This window comes from Phoenix dactylifera, chromosome 3, assembly GCF_051530095.1.
Source record: "Phoenix dactylifera cultivar Ajwa chromosome 3, Ajwa_hap1_PhDact_Kaust_v1.1, whole genome shotgun sequence".
In the NCBI taxonomy this organism is placed as follows: domain Eukaryota; kingdom Viridiplantae; phylum Streptophyta; class Magnoliopsida; order Arecales; family Arecaceae; genus Phoenix; species Phoenix dactylifera.
The window spans coordinates 45,518,066-45,540,577 of NC_143192.1; the positions used below are offsets into that span (position 1 = coordinate 45,518,066).

Here is a 22,512-nt window from a genome sequence, read left to right on the forward strand (position 1 = left end):
AAAATAGTAATACAGAAGAAGATGGGTGAAAAAATTCAAATGTCATAAAAAATATAAATAAATTATTTTTTATTTAAATATTGTCTGACAAATATTCATGTAAAAAATATAAAATTTTCGATTAGTTATTTACCTCGGGAACCGTAATCTCCTGTGTAAATTCAGTTGACTAGATCATTTATGTGCGGGCGTTTTTTCGCGCGGAACTGGAGCTCCATCGTCCCTCTCCTTCGAAAGGGAAGGAAAAAAGAACTCCCAACTCACAAGAAATAGGAAGAAAATAAACTCTACAAGCCCTTAGAAAATAAAACCCATCCCACTGTGTGCAAGGAAGGTAATTTCCAGTTTATCTGCACCAATCTCTTCTTAAAAGTAGAAAAAAAAACACCTCCGAGAAGAAGAAAGGCACCTAACGAGAACAAAGCTCCTCCTTGTTGGAGCTAATATATATACACTAATAAGAGAAGAAGACTAGGAAAAAAAAAGTACAGTTGTTCCTTTTTCTAGAAGACATGGCGTCAGAGATGTTTGATGCTTGGTTTAGAACCAGGGGGCCGGGCTAGGAGCTCTTCCGGCAGGCGGCGATCCGAGTCTGGACGCGCTCGAAGCGAGAGACGGGACAGGGGATGGTGATCCCACCGGGGTGGTGGTAGCCGAACTCGTCCTCCGCCTCCCTCAGCAACTCCGCGAACAGTGGGTGGTTGAAGTCGATCACCGGCACCAAATACCGCTTCGGCGGTCCCCCGTCCTTCTGCCCCCCAACGTACACCACCAGGTGCCCCTTCGGCGGCGGCGGCTTCTGGCGTCCTCCTCCTTTCTGGTGCCCAACAAGCTCCGCGTCGTCGCCGTCGGCTTCCCCGTCGCCAGGGCGGCGGCAGTGCGCTTTCCAGCCGCCGCCGCGGCCGGAGGAGCGGATGCGGCTGGTGAGTGCGCGCCCCCAGCCGTATAGTTTTGTCGTCATCGTCGAGGTTATGGTCTTGGAACAATGGGTTTCGGATCGGATTAGGGATTGGGATTGGGATTGGGTGGCGTTGAGGCGGATGTAATTCTGTGGGCGGCGGCGTCGGAAGACCCGTCGCCATATTCTCACCAGCTTTCGCCCCAATCTGAAACCCCTGGATTTCTTCATGCTTCGCTGCATGAATCAGAATCAAAAGAGACAGAGGGAGATTAAGCCAGGGATCAGCGACGGACAGGGATCGGCGACGGACATGTATAAACAGGGGAGAGGGAGGCAAACATCAGAGAGTGAATGGGAGGTATTGGACATGTTTTCCTCTTATCCCTATCCTCTCGCAGAGAAAGAGCTCGTTTCCTCCTTTGTTTTTGGATTTCTTCAGTATTCCCATCGCGCTCTATTTCACTCGATTGGTATATCGGAATACTGACACCAGAATAGCTCCAGAAGAAGCGAACGGGGGAGGTGACAGGGGTTGATATAACCGCAAATGATACAAAGGGGAAGGGGAAGGGTCCAAGGGAGAGAGAACGGAAGGCAAGGGAGCGGAATCCGAAACGCGATCGATGTGGGATAAGACCAGGGAAGAGACTTGTCACGTATGTGGTTTAAGAATAAGGAAGAAACCTAACTGGTGCTTAGTTTTATAGTGATGGTACGGTGGGATACTTGGGTCACCATATGATTGGGCCCTTGAGATTATATTATTGTTTAATTTTGGATTTTAATGGTTGGGCTGTCAAGATTGTCTTATTATTTATTTTAGATTTTAGGCGCTTGTTTCTCGTTGGAACAATTGAGTCTCGTCCTGTGCGATCCGTGTGGGTTCGATAATCGGATACGGAGAGATCTCCACCCGGCATCTTGGAAGGTAGGAGTTATGGATCCGATGTGGCGATGTCTACTTAAAAAATACAGATTCAGATCCTGCCAAAAGTTTCAAAAATTAAACGGATAAAACGGGATTAGGTAACAGAAATGATGAGAATATTACGTATTACGGCATTGGAGACTGGCAAATTACTTTTGGAGTAGAATTAAAGGCGAGGATAACCAAACGAGCCAATAGGAATCCATTTGTGTGGTTTGATCACATCCACGTAAAGTGGAGCGAACAAATAGCGCGGAATTCGGGTGGAACCGACGAGGGGACGCGCGGGTGGAAACGGAATTATTGCCTGCCCCCCACTAAAAACGGAAGGTCCCGTAACGTACGGTGCGTTCCGCTTTAAAAGATAAATATAAATGGAAGCATAGCAAAGAAAAAGTTTATGGAGTTTTGTGGCAAAATAATGCATTATATGAACTTTGGACGGTCATGATCATGCTTGAAATGTTTTAGCTGCTCGAAACATGACAGAAAGTGCTTAGCTACTTTATTTCAGCAATTTCCAACAGAAAATTAGAATTGCCAATGTGTGCGAGCATAGAAAATTAGAATTTGAATGAGAATTGTGGTATAACTGCAGCGCAGGCACACGCAAGTACACACAAATGCTAAAATGGAAGCTCCACACAATCTAGCCTATTTGATTATATATTTTATTATCTATTATATATTATATATAATCAAAAAAGAGAATCACCAAGCTCATCATTCGCCTTCTGTATTAATAATATTATTAGTGCAGTTTTCTAATCTAATATCTAATATGTATACATACACTAAAATAAAGACTTTACTTGTGTAAAGCTTTCATTACAGGCATCTATTAATGGCGTTATTAATAGAGATTTTTATTTTGGATAATAGGTATGGCTCTTATTTTATATAGTTTTTTTATCAAAATATACTAATATAACATCATTAATAAAATGCTTATTAACTTATTAAATTATATTAAATAAAAAATATTAGTACTACTAAATTAGTAAGAAAATATATTATTAATAACCATATTTACTTAATATATAGCAATATATGCTTATTAAATAAAAAAAATAATCAACACCTGTAAATTAGTATAGAAATTAATGATATTATTAATCACAATATTTGCTCAATATATACTGATATTAATGCAAAATAATAATAATAATTATTGTAACCTGCTAGTATCCTACGAATATCATTAGATAACACTAAGATTACATTAATTTAATATATTTTATGATTATGATATTACTTAAAAATGAAAGGATAACTACTAGTGACCCAACTATATTGCATTTAAATATCAATAGATGCAATAACTTCTATTTTATTATATACAAGTTGATCACGATCTTATTATTTTATAATAATATATTATTATACTATATCGATAGATATACATATATTATTAAATTTTACATGGTGACAATATATCATAATATTAATATCAAAATTTTATTTTAGAATTTAATTAGGCTCTTATATCTATTCTTCTCTATTTTTGCTATCTTTTCTATTATATGTATTCAATATTATATTTCAAAAATAGTTAGAAAAAGAGAAAAAGCTGCATCCTTTGCATCATACATATTACATGCTAGTATATATACTAGAATAGAGGCTCAACTTATGTCGAGCTTTTCTATTAGCCATGGGGACATCTATATTAATGATATTATTAATATAGTCTTTATTTTGGATAATACATAGAATTCTTACATCTATTCTATTTGATTATATATTTTATTATCTATTATATGTAAAATAAAATAGAGATTCATTGAGCTCTCGATTCACGACATGGAATCTTTATTAATAAAATAATTAATATGGTCCTTATTTTAAAAAATAGCTAGACATTTATTTCTATTAATCTAAAAATAATTTGAAAAAAAAGGAGAAAACTACATCCTAGACATCTTTGAGTTGTATATTAATCTAATATATCCAATATATATAATCTAATACATCTAATATATATACGAAAATGGAGACTTTGCTTTTATAGAATTCTCAATTTGGCATTTTCCATGTAGATGTCTATATTAATAATATTATTAATAAAATATTTTTATTTTGGATAATAAGCGGGTCTCTTATTTAATATGGTTTCGTTGGCATTTTTTTGTCCCGTCTAGGTGAGCGATAGAAAACTCAAAATTCTAAAAAATTTGATTGGCTGGTGGAGGAAGGAGTTGAGCTATCTACTGTAATGAAGTTGGCCTGCGTGAGCATGCCGCCGATATTTGACCAATTGGAAAGATGATGATGAGGATTGAATAGAGAATAGAGAGTGCCATGGATCTATGTGCTTTGACCTTCACGAACTTCTACCATTGTCACATCACTATTTAAAGTTAGATAAGGAGCTTAAAGGGTTAGGCTACGGTAGAGATGTAACACTGGGCTTTAGTAATGATGTAGTGCAAAGGGTGTAGAAAACAAAATTATGCTTAGAATGAAAAGTAGATTAAACTAAGATAAAAGATAAAGATTTATTACATCGATCGTCAACAAAACTTTCTTTTAGGTTACACTCATATATTCATGCATGATGCTACTCAAAACTGCCTATTTGCTGTCATTTATGTTTAACTTTCACTCTCCAGACGGTTCTGGATTCTGTTAACAACCACTTCTCACATCCCACATCTGGATAACTATCCCATCATGTGTAAACTACCACTCTAACAAGTGCTACATGTAATCCACTAGATGATTCTCGATCTAACAAGGAGTTATATACTTGACATTATGGCCCCTGAACAGCTCCCAAGATGCAAACGTAAGTGTGCCCTCCATTACCTTATTCTGTGCTTCTAGCGACCAACGCTCTCTTCACATCCGGCCAGATGGAGGACGAGAGTGACGCAGTCGTGTCGATCGCTTCTCTCTCAGCCTGTTCTCGCTATTGAGCGGCTCCAATGATGCGTCAGCCAACTCGTTTGCTCAGCCTTCATTGTCGTGTGGCTCCTCCAGCAACATCAGTTGCAATGTCATCAGCCGGCATGGTTCGTAGCAACTCCCGCAGTGGTGTTGACTTTGATCGACCTCGTTACCCACGTTTTCCATAGCCTCTGGAGATCAGATGATAGCAGATCAGGCTGAAGCTAGCATTGAAGTCATCAGCGTTGTCCTTGGAGTGGTTCGCCTCCTCGCTACGTCAACCATCTTCGGCGGCCTCCCTGACAGCAAACTAGGTTGAACTGTAGCATTTGTTTTGTTTGAACTGCATAACCGCTGACAATCTTGGAGTTTAACGGTGCCGAGGACTCACCTTTCGCTGTGGAGCTCTCGATCCCGTTCAACGATGAACTTGAAGTCGAGGGTAGGGTTGGGTTCATGGATGAGAAGGATGATGGCGTCGGCAGGTCCACGAGTTCTCCTTTATGGGGTGAAAACTTAACATGGCATGGTCTCCAAATTTAGGTAACCAAGACTTTCGATCAATGATATCCTATCAGACCTGACCACAGAATTTGTTACAGTGGGAATGCTATGAAGCCGAAAACGTGATGAACTTACTATGTTCCAGAATGGGACAACGTACGTGTTTGAGGCTCGAGCTTATCAAAGTGATGCAGAAGGAGTCAAGACAGTCGCCGCCAAAAACGAAAAATTCCAAGGACTGGGATAGATTACGGTATCGACCGTTCTCCATTCAAGGCACAAGAATTAATAACCACTGGCTAGTATGGTGGCAGGTCCAATCTTGGTTGATATAACCAAAACAAAAAAAACAAAACATTTGCCTTCCAGTTTGCCTACCGCAATGCCGAACCCTCATTCATACTTCGATGCACGTTCGGAACAAATGTAATATCTTTTGCTAAATCGTTAGGTATAGACCTCGGAAAGAGATGGTATATAAATAGTCTTTTTCACCGCCCACCTTTGAGATGTCATCATATTTTACTTTTTTTCTTTTGTTGCTTTCTTTGTGACGAAGAGTTATGAAGTTTGTCCTCTTTCCGCTTCAACGCAGGCGTGCTTGCGGTCAGCTTTGGGTGTTGCCGGGAACCTTCGCGGAGTATTGATATTTTTGTCTGGATTGTTTAGCCCCTCACAAATTAGGACCAGAAATTTCATAGAACTAGCAAATATTGTGCAGTTCCGTATTTTGTCGAAAATTTGCTACAAGAACAGCCACCTTGATCTCCACCACAAAAATTACACTCTTTTTCTTTGAAAGAATCAAAAAAATCTACCTCGATGTTAACAGAAGATGGGGTTTAAGATTCACTGCCACACATATCTATAATCTAACATTGCCATTTTGTCTCTCAAAAGTGATGTTATACCTAAAATGATGATGAATCTCCTTCTCTCTCTCTCTCTCTCTCTATCTATCTATCTATCTCTCTCTGCGTGTCTCTCATGTGCAAATTTTGATGAATCTCGAGTCTTTGAATCAGCCGTAGAAAAAATAAAAAAAAGGGTTAGGTAACCGGCACCCAAGGCAGCGAACCAATTTGGACGAGTGGATTAAATTGGAGGTTGGTCAAAGATACTTTGCACAATCGTCGAGCACTTCAAATGATTTAACAAAACTGAGAGTAATCCGCGTATTAAAAATATCCAGGTCTTGTCTACCAGAGGGTTAATAAATTACCGCCACCTTCACAATCACGAGAAGAATTTCTGGGTTAGTTTTAACGAATCACAGAGTTTAATGTCGTGGCACCCAAATTGACAACACAACGCTGCCATATTGTGCCCCACAAGTCTTGTTTTACCTCGAACTTTTAATGCATCTTAGGCTTAAAGGACGCTGAAGCACCAAACTTGGGCAGCAATGGATTACAATAGAAACAATTATGTGCGCATAAAAAAAAAACCACAGACGCATGATAATAGTTGAAACATGCACTGATAACAAGCACCGTGAATGGTCTAATGAACGTTATGGGAAATAATCTTCAAATGTTCTGAGTACAGATTGCATTCATTTTGAAGAGAACTCAACTACGGTGATCGAGTAGATTCGAGATTAGCACAGCAATGTTGGCAAGCAGCTGCTGCTTTGCAACATATACAAATTATCAAAAGGGTGTAGCTTCTTCTGGACCATATATGTCTATCGAAAGGCAAATAATAATAGATAGTGATCTTTGCGACTTATCATTCTAGAGAGTTTTTTTAGAAAAAATCAAATATTTATTTTTTCTCTCTTCGTCAATTTTTTTTTTCTGATTTTATTGGTTGCACTCTTGCATTCTTAGTATGAGGCGTAGTTGTATAAAAAATGTTGGAAAAAGCCTTGCTGGTTTTAATGCAGCCTCCATGACGTTAAGGTACCTAACGACTCTATCTCGCCATTATAGCAGGACAAGAAAGAAGTGGAATTGGATATTAAGAGGAAGAGTCGGCACTGGTAAACTCCTTAATTGACGGTAAGCTATTAATGTAGGACCGAGTCCCAAGAGAGGACATGAATTTATCCCGTTAATCCGGCCTTTAGCACGGGCGAAAGGTCAGCATGTTTCTCCCTCTGGCTCGTTCTGTGCAAGTTCCCTGAACTAGTGGAATCTATAAACGTTTGAATAGAAGTTAAGTAGCAATTTTAACCTACTTGGCTCTTTTGTTTTTGTTCGCTCCACCAAATTCGTCGGAGTTGCTTTCCTGATATTGGGTGTACCTGCAAGTTGTGAGGATAGTGACTTAAAATGCTAAAAGGGTCTAATCAAGAGAGAGAGAGAGAGAGAGAGAGAGATGAGTGATATCATAACACCTTCTAAATGGTTTTGCAAATTAAACTCTCTCAGCTAATTGTTATAAATCCCACATTGTTAAGGTGAAAAAGAACAAAGTTGAGGGCTTAGATAAATTGTTCCCCTCTATTAACAATCTCCAAAATTATTGATATTTGTTAAATGCTACAACTTGCATTATATATGCCATGCCATTCAATTTGCCAAGAATAAGAAGACAGAATCAAATTTTAGTAAGACGGCAACAAGAAATCTTTTTTTTTTTTTTTTTTTTTTGTGGGGGGGGGGGGGGGGGGGGGTAGGGATAACTAGAAATTTAGTAGAGGAGAAATATGTGCAGTCGGATGCATCAAAATTTAGCAAAATGAATCCAGAATTTCATTCAAGGCTAAAAAAAAATCTGGGGACAGATGATGCTGCCAATAGAGATAAAGCAACAGCTAAGGAGCAAGAGAATTGAAATAAAGATAATGAACCCTAATTCGTTATCAAACCTGGAGAGACTAGGGAACAACAGGTTTTTGATTCCTATGCATCTAATACTTCAAGCAAAAAGTATATAGGCCACTTGGTCAAAAGATCAATAAAATCTCAGCAAGCTAGCTCACCATGTCCACAAGATTGTCAATTACCTTGCATGGGTAGAATGGGATGGTTGCATATGAATTATAAAAACATTGGTTCAACCACCAGAATGGAATCCTTGACAAGTATGAGTCCATACCCTCAAGCTTGGATGCAGTCAAATTATACCTGGTCTCGCAAGCTTGGATAAGCCGCCCCCTAGATCCTGACATACTTTTGAACAAACAACAAAGAAAATATTTACAATATTATCTCTAGAACAAAATGAGAGGTCGCTAACCAGCTTCTTAACAAAAAGCTGCCGAATTGGCCTATTTCTTGCGCGTACCAATTGAAGTATTTTGAAATGAACTGAAGAAAAAATTGAAAATGGCAATTGGAGTGATATTAACTCCTATTTATTTATTATCTATGTCACGTCAGATGTTCTATGGATACAAGCTATTCAATGTTCCACACTCTAATTTTCGCATTTCGAACAGGCATGGATACAGCATCTATAGGATAACTTCCATCTTGAGAGTTATTTGCGGATTTCATACGATATCCGCAATCTCTCTTGATTTGTAATTCAATACACAAATCAATTGGTTCCGTCAGGTTAGCTATATGTTGTGTCGTGTCAACTATTTCCACGTAAGGTGGTGAGATAATATCTTTAGCGGTTACGTATCTAGGCCCCCTGACGCAGATGGATGCGTCTATGCCATCAGCATTGCTAAATTTGACGTAAATAATTGATGTGAATGCATGATCAAACCTGATATATTGCATTAGCTTACGGGTCAACTACCTGCTTGTGCGGCAACAAATTTCTTTGTGGTTCATTTTCGACTTAACCAAACTTGATGATGATCCTGAAATTGTCAATATGCCACTGTCATGTTGGAAAGCTTTTGATGTCTAAATTCTGGGTCTCATACAGGCTGCTACCATACTGGCTGCATTCTGCATGAACCTTTTCAAATTGAAGATCCATCTTCCAACTTCTTGTCTCTCTTGCCTGGCTTCAAGCCACAGGCTTGAATTAAGGCACCGATGACAATTCAGAATGCCCAAACTCTTGTAGCCTGGCCAGATTTGACAACAGGGAAATGCGACGTGAGATCAATTTCAATTCCAACTTGCAGAACTAGTCAGAAAATTGGGCGGTATCAAGCCATAGAGAGACACATTTCAAGCAAGAAATACCAAAGTCAACTGTAAGTAACAAATCTTATGAACACCAAATATAATCAATATTGACTAAAAAAGGAATAATAATTTAAATACAAACATCATCTGTTTGATGATGAAGTACTAGAAGTTTCATGGAAAGGTACTTTCCATGAAAAACAGAGTATCATTTTGTAGTAACGAATTTTCATGTATTAAATGTTACCTGGTCTTTGTTTAGACATAAACAGGAAAAAGACAATGCACTATGGTATTAATTCATCTGATAAGCAATAAATTTAGAGTTTCTCCTGTTACTCGTGCTGCTGGCTGTTCTTTCTATATAATAAGTGGCATATATTTAAATATTGAGCTCAATCAACTCCCTTCTCCCAAGGGTAAATAAAATTGAAAGTAAATAATAAGTGGAAAAACCAATGATGTTAAAGAGATAATAATTAAAGAAAAATAAGAATATATCTCGTAGCAGTCTAAAATTTAAACAATCAACAAGATTTATTAGTCAAAAGAGTTCCTTGGTGTCTTTAACATTCAAATTCAGTATGTCCATAGATGAATATATTATTACAATTTAATATTATAACGTCCATATCAAGGTCTGCTGAACCGGTACTGAGACTCGTACCGTTCGACACCTGGTACGGTTCGGTACCGGTTTGGTACCATACCGAACGAATAGGGCGTGGCAGTGAACTGGAACACCCTTTTTTTTGTACTTTTTCAATAAATTTAAGTTTAATTTAATGTTTTCTTGATTTTTTTTTTTGATGTTTTTGCAATCCCGGTTTAACTTAGATGATGCACATTCTCGGGCCTTCTCAATGCCACCTGATGCCTTAGGTGACAGTGACAATAATGCCATACCCAATCCGGTTCGAAATCGGGTTAACTCGGTGCGAACTTGCTGGTTTGCACCGAGTCGGCATTGAACCAACCGGTTCCAGCCGGTTCCGATTGGTAAAGGACCAGTTCTGGCTAGTTTAATAGCGATTCCGGTTGGAACCGAATAGGATTGCCAAACCGACCCGGGTTTGCATCGGGTTGGCTCGGTACCGCTCGATTCTGGCGGTTCGACCCGCTTCGGCAGACCCTGGTCCACATAGTCATACATTGGCAAGTCTTAAGGTCCTGTATCTTTATTCAATAAAGGAAAACACCCAAGCATGTGAAAACCACTGCAACCAATAATTAGTTTTGGAAAGTTGAGGAAGTAAACTATAGAGGAAAAACAAAATAAAAATTAACCTTAACAATGAGTTAGAAGTATGTGGAATGGAGATCTCCACATGAAAGTAGGTTTTCAGCATCACTTTCAAGAAATTACTTGGCCAAAAGGCTTGACAGAATGTGAATCAGGTCAAGCTCAAAACAATACATAAACTCATAATGGTGACTAAATGCAAAGGAATTGCACTGTTTTTGTGACATCGCATATTAATAATCACGTTCTAACTGTAAATAAATCAAAATTTGATGTTTGGTCCCTGAACCTTCCTAAAGTTTTCCTCAATAATATTGCTACAGGTAAACAGATCATCTTAAGGATGATGAATCTTTTCAACAATGGTTATGTAGCTAAATAGATCATAAGGTTTCTTCTCCTCTTAGAGATCCAACTAAGAAGTTAATGGCTTGGGCAACAAGAATCCGAGGCTTTAACTAACAGAGGCTTTAGTTTGTGCTTAAGTTCAATACAGCGTAGAGGAAGACCTAAGCTAACACAGATGTATACAGCAAGAGAAGATGTAGAAGAACATAAGAGATATACATATTGTGAGGAAAGATTTGGAAAGTAGTAATAGTTCATGTAGAACCTTAACAAGAATGACTGGCCGAGAGGATTTCTAAAGTCAAAGCCTAAAATATTGTAGCTATGAATTTAACATGGATATTAAGTGGTCCAACATTCTGTTTGACAATCTTATCTCACTAGGACACCTCTATGTTGTGTTAACTCCATTTTACAACTTGGTGATTTTTTCCCCAGACCATAAAACATGCATAACATATATATCATCTTGTTTTATCCAGGTTGTGCATACCATTGCTTAGAGGATGTGCTTCTTTGGCCATGAAGATGTCAAATTATGTTTGTATTTCCACGCCTTATTCTCATGCTGTGCAAGGGTGGTGTCAAGTTTTCAGGCTGAAAAATGAAGTTCATCGATTCCAATACACATTGAGTGGTTTGTTCTGTTGTTTGTCATGATTATCTTGCCAGAATGTTTTATGGCATCCTATCTCCTCCCTTCACCTTCTTCATGAAATCTCCTTCCAATACACATTGAGTGGTTTGTTCTTGTGTTTGTCATGATTATCTCGCCAGAACGTTTTATGGCATCCTGTCTCCTCTCTTTACTTTCTTCATGAAGTCTCCTTCATCCTCAGCAAACTGTGTAGGATTTACTCATTAGTGCGAGGACGGGCATCATTGACAATTTATGTACATCATCTAACTTCTTTTTGGTGTTGTTTCCCCTGTATTTCTGGCGAAACTTCCACTTATAAAGTGACAACACTGCTTTTACATCATGCATGTATATCAAACTAACATCCTCGTTCTACATGATGCATTTCTTAATGAAAGGTGGTGACAGTCAGTGTTTTGTGAAAGCTGCTTCAAACTCATTTTCAAATTTTTATAGCCATATCATTTGCCCTTATGGGAGTTATTTATTACTGTCAATTAAAGACCTAACCTGGAACTAACAATACATATTACGAAGTTAACATACAAAACGTTCACCGATGACTTTATTAACCTAAAAACCATTCACTGATAATGTTACAAATTCAAAATCCCAAGATAGAGCTTGTATAATAAAGCAAAGATAATCCCCAAAGCCCCAAAACTACCTAGCTCAAACAACAATGCCCAACCATGCCCACTGTTTTAAGTACCTCAATAAACCTTTCCTAAAGATGCCACTGCAAAAAAAAAGAAAGAAAAAAAAAGGATATTTACAGAAATTGAGCAAAAGGTTCCTTATCCAACTAAGGACATGTTTAATTGATTGAGCTGAAAATTCTAATGGATTCGTGGATTGAGCTAGTGCAACCAGCAAAATCATAGTATTACAGGCTGGGCCATATAAGGTTAAAATGCGAAATTCATTTGTGAAATACTTTTGAATCAACTCCTTCAAGGATTACAGATGCATTGTTCTTTTCCAAGATGGCAAATATCTGTGGGGTGATTAACATTAAGTGTTCGCCTTCTAAAATATGATTGGTGGATACAATGCCATCTGCAGCTCGGTATAATAATACTTGCCATTGGAGGCTACCTGATTGCCCACAAGGCTCTGTGATACAAACATCTTGGAGCAAGAATGGTGCCTTCATGTGGAACTCAGAGAAGCAAGAGAACAATTAGTAACTTCACACAGAAGTTCCATATATTGATTTGACCAAGCCAGACTTCCAAATATATAAACTAATAGAGCATAAAGAAAGAGAGGACAATAATAAATTTACCTGTTAAAGGAAGGCCTTGAAGAAAGATACACCCCAATAACCAATCAAAACCCTCACGCATCATTTCAGCAAATTTTGATGCTAAATGAGGCATATTAAAAATGAACCATCAGTAGTCACAAATGGGCATGTTTTCCTCTATTTCAAAAGCCATGTTGATTTGTCCTTGCCTATAGCACATTTCCGCCAGATCTCTTTGTTTCTTGATTTGGTGTCTTTCCTCTTTGCAGCATCATATTGAAAACTCTCTGGGCCTCCCACAACTTGTTATTCTCAGAGAGAATCCAAAGCAATCTGTTATAACTTCTGCAACATGGCACATAACCATGTTAAATGTAAATTTGTCTTTCCTCAGCTTTTGCTCTCTGCGAAGACAACCTATTATTGGATCATAAATAGCAACAGTACGATTTGAAGCCTTCCTCAACCATCTGATTAAAGGCTCCAAAAGCCAAATCTATGTCCCCATGCTTGCAGTAAGCATTTATAACAATGGAATAAGTAGTAATGCTAGGAACAACTCCCCTAATCTGCATAAGATCAATGAGTAACACTGAATTTTGTCCATCAAATGACAAGCAACACCGAAGTTTCTCGTCTGTGCACAGAATGCTTATTGTACTGTTGAAAACAACATCCACAGGGAGCGCCACACTTGTCACTATCTCATCTCTGTACAGAATGCTTATTGTGATGTTGAAAACAACATCCACAGGGAGCGCCACACTTCTCACTATCTCATCAAATATAGGCTCGGCTTGTTGTTCTCATGTTTCACTTGAAGAGTAGCCAGATGGCCTAGATAACTTTGGAACATCAAAATTACAATCTGCCTTTGCCAAAGCCCGCAGAGCCTTGATAACTATAGTAGGTTCATGACCCTCTAATGAAGTGAACATCACGCAATCAAACAATCGGTCAGCCTCTACCAATTTGTTTTCCTTGCAAGGTGTCGTAATCACAGCTGTGAAGCACTGTAAATTTGGTGCTAAGCCACGCCTAAGCATTGCATCAAGAAGCTTCAGTGCACAATCCACCCGGTTGTTCCTGCAGTACCAACTGATCATGATATTGTAAGCCACAGCATTTGGTTTCAAGCCTCTCTCCGCCATCAGGTTGTAGAACTCCCATGCTGAATCAATATCCTCCAAGCTTCAGCAACCCATAGATCACCTGTTGTAGGCAGAAACATCAGCTCCAGGGCTGCCCATCTCTCTCATTCTCACGAGGACATTCCGAGCCAACTCCATCCTTCCTTCCTTACAATACCCAGTTCCGCCTCCATGACCCTGTTTCCCTTGCAAAACCCGTACACCAAGGACTCAAACGGGCAGTAGGGGAAAACCCGTGCCAGCCATTAGCGAGCCTCGTCCAGATATCCTTTCGAGCACAGCCCAGGGATCAGGAGATTAAAAGCCGACAACGGTGGGAAAACACCGGCCGCCGGTAATTAGATAGAAGAGCTCCAGACCAAAGCCTCCAAGTACTTCAATTCCGCACAAAGACTATGTAACAAAGCATCGTACGTCTCTATGGACGGCAAGGACCGAATTTCTATCAGTTGGTTCAAATGGGCTTTGGCCTGAATCAAATTCCCGAGCTTGCAATAGCATTCTATCATGGGATCGGGCATGGAGGGATCGTTCGAAGGGAAACCTTTGGTTGCATGGGAAAATAGGGCCTCGGCCTTGAGCAAAGGGTCGGAGGCGACGAGGGAGAGGAGGAAGCGGCCGTGGTCGAGAGGGAAACCCGAGGCGGCGGCGCGGTCGATGGCAGAGGCAGCGGAAGGGAGGGGGAGCGGGCGACAAGGCGGCCTGCGGCGCGCATGACGCGGCGGAGGAGGGAGAGGAGAGGGAAAAAGAGGTCGTGGTGGAGCGGGTGGAGGTGGAGTTGGTTCAGAGAGAGGGGAAACGGGGTTGAAGGGCCCGTGAGGGGAGCATCTCCGCTGGGAGTTAAAGAATCGAGGGGAAGAGGGAGAGCTTCGTTCGAGGATGACGGCGGTTTCGGCGGCTGAAAGAGAGAGAACAGCCCAGGCTTGGCGGGGAAGGGATCAGGCTTTCGAAGTTTTAGGGGCGGAGGAAGCCCAACAATCAATGTTGGCCCATATGGCATATAGGCCAAAACCATGGGCTTCTTGGTGGGCTGACAGACGAGGGGAGTCGGAAGTCGGAACCCTTCCTCTCTCTCTGTGTGTGTGTGTGTGTGTGTGTGTGTGGACGGGAAAAGGGAAAAAGGGAGACCGATTTTTGCCTGCCTCATGTAGATTCCTTGATACAGTGAGGAAGTCAATGAATTGAAATAGAGTGATGCTTAACCACCGGCCAACTAGTCAGCACGTTGGTTTTGCTTCCTTGAAAGCACGACTGCCCTCAACATTTTGCTTAGTGGATATAGTAACATAGTTATGGTGATGAACGGACTGGCTTGGAAGCATAATTTCGTGAAATGATGCATAAAATCACCTTCCGATAATACCATAAAGCAATACTGCTTGTCCTATATATGTGATCACACAAATTTCTGCTTTGAGACTTGTTGTTTTCTGATCTCATTAGATGTATCCGTACTAAAATTGTATGAACCATCCGTTCTAGCACAAAAAAAAAAGAAAAAAAAAAGAAGAAGAAGTCAATCCTTATTGGAACCAAACATGAAGGCAGACACTTGGTGGCTCATATCTTTCTTAATTTTAAGTACATAATCCAAACTAATATCTTTTTGCAGAAAAGGGTCAGTGAAATTCACCATTTTAGATGCAAGGCTATGTAGGTTTCTAACTGAAAAGGAGGGTGTTAGAGAAAGAGCCGTCAGAGGAAAGAAAATCTGAATGGAGGTTGCTTGATCATTTCAATGGTACCTTGAAGCAAATAAGAAGGGAAGTAAAAGCATTTAATATACATCTCATACAAGTTAAGTTAAGAGGAAATATGATACGCGTACACTAGAAGATGCTGTGATGTATTGATGATCTTATTTTTACATAATGTGTGTAATGTGACAATAGCAAAAGAAACTACAACAGCATGGATGGACTGCAAACTTGGAACTCATTATTCAGTTGCACAGTTCGACTTTACATGTCTTGATCGGAGGCTAGTCTGTCCAAAGCTGGAGTTTAGAGATCATGCTTGAACTTTCATAATCTGTTTCTCTTTGTTGTTTGATACTACGTACCACACCTGCATCATTGTGCGAGATGCCAAGACTAAATACATGCCAATACTGGAATCTGATTTATGAGAAAAACTAAAAGATATTGTAATCTTAAAAATCTTGACAAAAATAGTAGAGAAGGTGCATTTTGGAAGAGACAAGTTAACTTTGCTTATTACTCAAGAGGCACATTTGGCATGCGAGCAAGAAGCTTCCACAGCTTCCTCTAAAAGGTATTAGCTTGGGTCTTGAGGCATTTTGGAAGTGTATCTCATTCAAACTTGGTAATGGAAGAAGTATCAGACTCTGGGAAGATAGATGGTTGTGTCGTGTTTTCCTTGCTAAGATATTTCAGGATTTGTACTTTAGGGTGGTGAAACGTAAATGCTTCTTGCTTCATATTGGCATGGTGAAGTGAGAAATTGGAAGATTAGAGTTTATGGTCCGTTCAACTCCTTTGAGCCGGCTCAGTTGGACAAGCTATTGAATCTTCTTTCATCAGTTTAGCCTACCAATTCTGCAGTAGATGTGTCGGTGTGGATAAACAATAGTGATGGATTATTCGGTGTAGCTTCTTATTATAGCTTCATCAATGGTGATGGGATTCTATGTCAATATTACAAGACTATCTGGAAGGCATACGTTACAAAAGTTTAGTTGTTCTTATGGCTGGCTCTGTAAACTGCATACAGGTGAAATATTGCCAAGGAAAGGATGGAGAGTAAGTGCAAGTTGCCCCTCTTTGTGGATCCTTCTCTTCATGCTTGAACTTTAGTGGTCGGCCTCCAAATATTAATGCCCTTTGGACTTTGTGGTGAAGAAAAGTGTAAGCTAGCTGAAGGAAGGGATGGGATCAACTGTGCATGGCTCTCATGTGGCACTTATAGCACGAAAGTAATGCAAGAATTTTCTTGAAGCAAAAGGCTTCTACCGCTTCTATCTTGCAGAAAATCCTACATTATTTTATTTTGTGGGGTACCTTTGTATGGCTAGATTATTAGGTGGCCACAAGTGGGCCTTATCCAAGTTGTCCTCGTTATATTCATAACTTTTGCCTTCTACCCCTCCGAATCTCTCCTTCATTGTAAATACTTTGTTTTCCTTTTAATAATACTATAGCATGGGGTAAGTTTCTCACTTGCTCCATGTAACAATCCAGGATCTCACCCAAAATGGCTAGCCGGAAGGTATTATTTGGATTCCTTGATCCTGTATAAGTACCCAAGATCTATCCAGCGAATAACCGATGTGGGACTAAACACACGCCCGTACGGATCCTTACATACATATTCCATAAAAAAAAAGAGAAAAACTAAAAGATAGAATAAAGTAATAAGTTGGTTTTCCATTTTATGAAGAGCGTATTTGGCATCTAGTCTAGGAGATGCTTGAGGCTGTTGGGTAAAAATTTCTGCGACTTCCAGCTATGTAAGACCAAGGTAGCTAAAAGCCAATGATGTGAAAGCATTCTTTGTTCGACAAACTCCATTTTTCAGACATTGCAAAGGAAATTAGATCAGAAGAGAGTTTTGAGGCCAACATTAACGAATATAGCTAAACTTCTTTTTCCTGGCAGTAAGATTGTGTGTTTCTTGCAGTGATTCCGTGCATCGGGTAAGGAAAACCTACGATACGGTATTACAAGTTGTCAGCAAATTAGTGAAAAAAAATGATGTGATTTCATATTTAAAAAAAATAAAGAATCTATAATTAAAAAGCATGACAAGGCTAGTAAAACAGACCATATATAATAACCAGATATGAAGCATTTGTTTCCGAATGACCGGCAAACAAAAAATAAAATGCTTGGGAGATAACCTAGAATCACTGAGAAACACGAAAAACAAAAAATAAAAATAAAAGAGATTCATGAAGAGACCGGCTAGGAGCAACCTCTTTCAAACATTTCATACTATCTTGACTTGGTCTGAGATTTCCCTTGAGTTTTGCATTGTGCTTTCTTAGACATAACCTATGAAAAATGGGAGCTGAATCAAATCTACTTCCAAAGCAAGTTCATTTCATTTTATTTTTTTTGTTCACGATGAATCGCAAGTTGACAAGGAAACACAACGTTCTCTGGGACCTTTTCCTGTTATTCAAAAAGGAGCAAGGTTAAAAGCAAGATGAAGAGCCTAGCATGCATTTTATGCTTGTAAATCAATTCTATTTTAAAGGGAGTTTGCAAAATTATTCTTAATACTGACATCTAATCACTTGTTTCCCTTCTCATGAGGTAGGTATTGCGCCAAAAAAAAGTGACATTTTAAATTGCTCACTTCCAAATCTGTCTTGTATTAATTTTTCCTCTATTCACACTGTTTCTATCTTTTGGAGGTAGAGATATTGCAGTAAACAAGTGTTGGAGTTTTAAATTTATAAAAAAAATTAAAATTTAAAAAATAAATAAATCACACTTATCTTCTAAATTTTAGATAGTTTAAACACTTTAAGATATTTATTTTTTTCTTCGTACGCTTCTTTCAAAAGAGTTGTAACTCTTCAGAAAATAACGCTAGTTTTGTAGGAATGCGATATTTCCGAAACATCGCATATCTCGAAAATACCGCACTATTTCGATAATTAGAGAGAGTCTATAAATAGGCTCAGCGTCCAGCATATCGGATCACTCAATCGATTCCACTCTCATATCTATTCCTGCTTCACAAGAGAGAGAATACAATACTTTTCTTTTTTTTATTTCTTCTCTATAATTTCTTTTTGATTTTTTTCTCGGCATTTGAAAGAGTCGGTTGGATCAAGCCTTTTCAGCAATCGTGCTCGTAGGAGAAGTATGGGGCTGAGTCGAACTTGAGAATGAGAAGCCACAAACCTGCATGTAGGAGGCGAATTACGTTCTTAGGACAGTGTATATCACATGTTTCGATCCAAACAAGCTCTTTTCGATCTTCTAATTTTATTCTAGTATATTATTCTTTTATAATACTTTATAAAATAAAAATATAACAATTTTAGGCAAAATATATCTAACAATAAGTATATTGATTATTAAACTTGATAATGGGAAAAACTCAATCAAATCGACCATGGCCCACGCCATGGGATCCATATAGAGGCGTGCTACTCAGCATCAAGAATTAATGTTTAATTAGTCCAAGTTTGGGTAGTACTCTGAACATGTGATACGCCTACCTGGAGAACTGCAAATTTTCTGATGCCTTATTACCATGAGCCAATGATATCTCTTTCAATAAATGGGAGGAGATACTGGATATTCCTTATGAGTAGATGATCTTAATCATTTCATATTCCACTCCTTGTTCTCTTTCATCGTTGTGTTTTAATTATACTCCGTTGCTATAATAGGTACTATTATTTTTAAGGGGGCATATAAACCAAACGCAATCAAGCCCTTTCTCGTTCTTATTATTATCTTTAGGTGAGATCTCAGACGTTTCACAACTCCCTCTCCTTTCACGCTTCGCAAAGCAGCAACGCAGAAACACCATTATTAGCCCCACTAAGCCGGAATGGTGCTATTGGTTGGTATACGAGGAGTCAAGGGTCAGGGACGAGTTGACTATTCTGGTGTTCGGGTCAAAGGTTCGATGGTCCCAGCTGATTAAATAAAGATGAAAGTGTTAGGGACAAACGTGGACAGCGGGTTTATTTCTATTTTTAAATTTATTTAAATATAGATAGAAATTTGAGTATCCAACTAATATCGGTATCTATATCTATATTTATTAAAGAAAAATAGATATAGATAGACAACTATCCAATTTATGTCCAAATATTCGATTTTATTTATAACTCTATTTAATTTTACATAGCACTCATAAACTTTTAATAAAAATATATAACCAGATTAATATACTATTAACCTAATTTATACTCACTTAGTAATATCTTTGATTCTGTTATAATAAAATTTAATTATCCGACTTATATACATACTTTCATTATCTGATTTGTATTCGTATCTATTTAAACCAAATATTGACATGAATTTTTGTATCCAACTAATATATGTATTCGTATCTGTATTTATCAAACAAAATAATTATAAATATGGATATACTGATATTCGATCCGTATTCGATTGATTTCAACCCTAGAAAGTGTATGAAAGTTGTATACATCATATATAGTTGTATAAAAGTCACTTCTACTTTCTTCTTTTTAAGTCTTCTGAATGGCATTGGATGATGATCATGAGCCTATACAAGACAATATATTTACATGAATTTGCACTTCAAAATTGATGACTTCATTGGAACTCCAATATCGGATTGGCTCAAGATAAGATGCCTCATGAAAGAAGGATCCAGGAGCTGAGACCTCATTACTTCCTAAATTCGCAAGGTATCGACATCGTTTTTTGACTCAAAACATATCATGGTGGCAACTAATTACCTCCAATAATATTTTAATCACAAGCAATACTTATTTTGTTGAGACTAATAATTTGTTTACTGGCCCAATAAAAAGGAAAGGTTGTCAAGTAAAGGTATTCGAGTTAACTGACACGCCATGGATGACGAGCTCATTGCATAAAAGATTGGAACTACAACTACTACTCACGATCAAGGAAAACTAATGTTTGTTAGACAACTAGATTAACTATTGTCCCATATATAGCTAAGGAAAAATTACTTAGTTTGATTTTTATGACTGATTCAGAAGAAACGAATATCATATTATTGGCTGTGATCCTATTAATCAATGAAGAACAAGGAGATAATAGATGGTTGAGCTTTACCTGCATTATTTGTTGAAACACGAGACAACGTTGCTGCTTATAAATGATATAAGGCATGCGGCATGCATGACGTGGACGAGTAACTTAAGATGAAAGAGCGATGCATGCACAAGAAATGCCAACTTTTTCCTAAACCTCTTTGTTGGGTGGTGCTATGTCATGGATGTGCATAACGGTGATATATATGCGGTATGTGAACCTTATCAACTAACTGTCTTGTTTTCCTTTTGAAAACATCACTTTCCTTTAGACATGACCCAATATGAGCAAAATAAGCTTGGGCTTTGCAAGGACTTAGCTATTTATTGTTTTGAGACAAAATACATAGTTTACGTAGCAGTTCAAGCGTGCCTTATATCTCATCAGTCATCACATTAGTGAAACTTTCAACCATGTAATGAAATAAGATGGACAATAATTTGCCATATCTTAGCGGCCTGCAGGTTGTATTAATAGCAGAATAATGATACATATGCGTAAAGATTAATGATTTTTCTTTTTATCTTGACATTTTGTTATTGTATCATACAGTCAAACTTTAAATGAATTTTCATATAAAATATATGTATGTCAGTGCACAAAATCCCATGCAGTCAGAAGATTACTTATAATAACCTCTTTATAGCGAATCTAAAAGCCTCTCCGGCAACACTTAACTATTTGACGTATTTAATTTATTTCAATACCTTGCTGACCGAGTTGGATTATTTATTTAATAGAATGGCCAAGTTTGGATGCGAAATTTTGATCCGTTTAATATTATGTTGGTAGATTTTTGATCTATTATATATCCGATGCGAACTTATCTTGTTCGATATGATTCGATTGCCACTTCTCTATGCTATCAAACGAAACGTACATTTGCTCTAAAATTTTATAAAATACGTAAGACAGAAGTATATATTCTCCTTGTACTTGTATAAATTATTAATTTAAAGATTTTAATTTCCTCAAACCTGCGAAAGGGACTGATGGTGGAATACCGTATGTTCCTATGTCCGCAAAAGGGGGAATGATCTTAATTTTTGCCAAGCTTAAGGCACGGTCCAAAACTTGATCCGCTGCCCATTCCAAACTTCACACAGCACTCCTACCATGCCAGTCCAAGCTTAGTGCAGGTTCAAAATCCATTTCCCATCTTCAACAGGACGCCCAGGTGACTACATGTTGATTTTTGTGTGGAGAAAAGGGTGTCTTATGTTCTATGGAAATTGAGGTCGAGAAGATTTAGTGGGATATGGCGGGGAAGTATATGCGAGAAGAAAGCTACAAGTGGGGCCCTCGGAGATCTGTAAAGATTTGTGGACAACGCGGTAGACCGTAGATGGGAGAAGACATGATGGTAGAGGATCGAAGGTGGTTGGCGGGGCCCGACGAGTATTGCGGAGGCCGCATCCCTTTCGCCGTAGGCTGCGTGCGCCCGAATGCAGCCACGCGATGGCTCCACGTCAGCCAAAGAGGAAGAGTGACACGTGGAAGACGGGAGGCCATCATGGGATTACGTCGTCGACGATCGTGTGGCGGGCCGACATGGACCCGCCATAAGGTGAATTAGCAAGATGACAACGGACAGGGTAACGTCTTCCCTTTTATAACGTCTTTTCGCTTAACCACCAAATGAGAAGCACTTTTATATTTCTTTTACTTTGGGAAGCTGGGAACCATTCTTTTTGGAGCTACCATCAGTTAAATATAAGCAATGCTTGAGTTCGCCAAACTCTAACAAATGATTCTAAAAATTTAGGGTTTGCATTTCGAAATTAAATTGTTGGCTATATCCTTTTGCCTGTGAATAATTGGTTAGCATCAAACCTAAACTTTTAGAGCTATTTCTGAGCTTGTGTTTGGTATTTTT

The 22,512-nt window shown here is 38.5% G+C and overlaps 1 protein-coding gene and 1 long non-coding RNA gene across 5 annotated transcripts; both read right to left on the minus strand.

Moving 5' to 3' along the window:
• Positions 1 to 415: 415 nt before the first annotated feature.
• Positions 416 to 1,277, minus strand: LOC103723263 (auxin-responsive protein SAUR36-like). Its single transcript, XM_039121033.3, has one exon. The coding sequence runs from the start codon at positions 1,139 to 1,141 to the stop codon at positions 560 to 562; it is 582 nt and encodes a 193-aa protein (XP_038976961.3). The 5' UTR covers positions 1,142 to 1,277; the 3' UTR covers positions 416 to 559.
• Positions 1,278 to 3,974: 2,697 nt separating this feature from the next.
• LOC103723264 (uncharacterized) lies at positions 3,975 to 14,992 on the minus strand. Of its 4 annotated transcripts, none has more exons than XR_016399918.1 (5): positions 12,782 to 14,992; positions 8,889 to 9,198; positions 8,176 to 8,341; positions 5,110 to 7,470; positions 3,975 to 5,017 (listed from the first exon to the last, which is right to left on the minus strand). It is a non-coding gene; the product is annotated as an uncharacterized LOC103723264 (long non-coding RNA). The 4 variants fall into 4 exon arrangements; XR_016399919.1 differs by having other exon boundaries at positions 3,975 to 5,028; XR_016399916.1 differs by lacking the exons at positions 3,975 to 5,017; positions 5,110 to 7,470 and having other exon boundaries at positions 7,825 to 8,341; positions 12,782 to 14,838.
• Between the last annotated feature and the right edge of the window lie 7,520 nt (positions 14,993 to 22,512).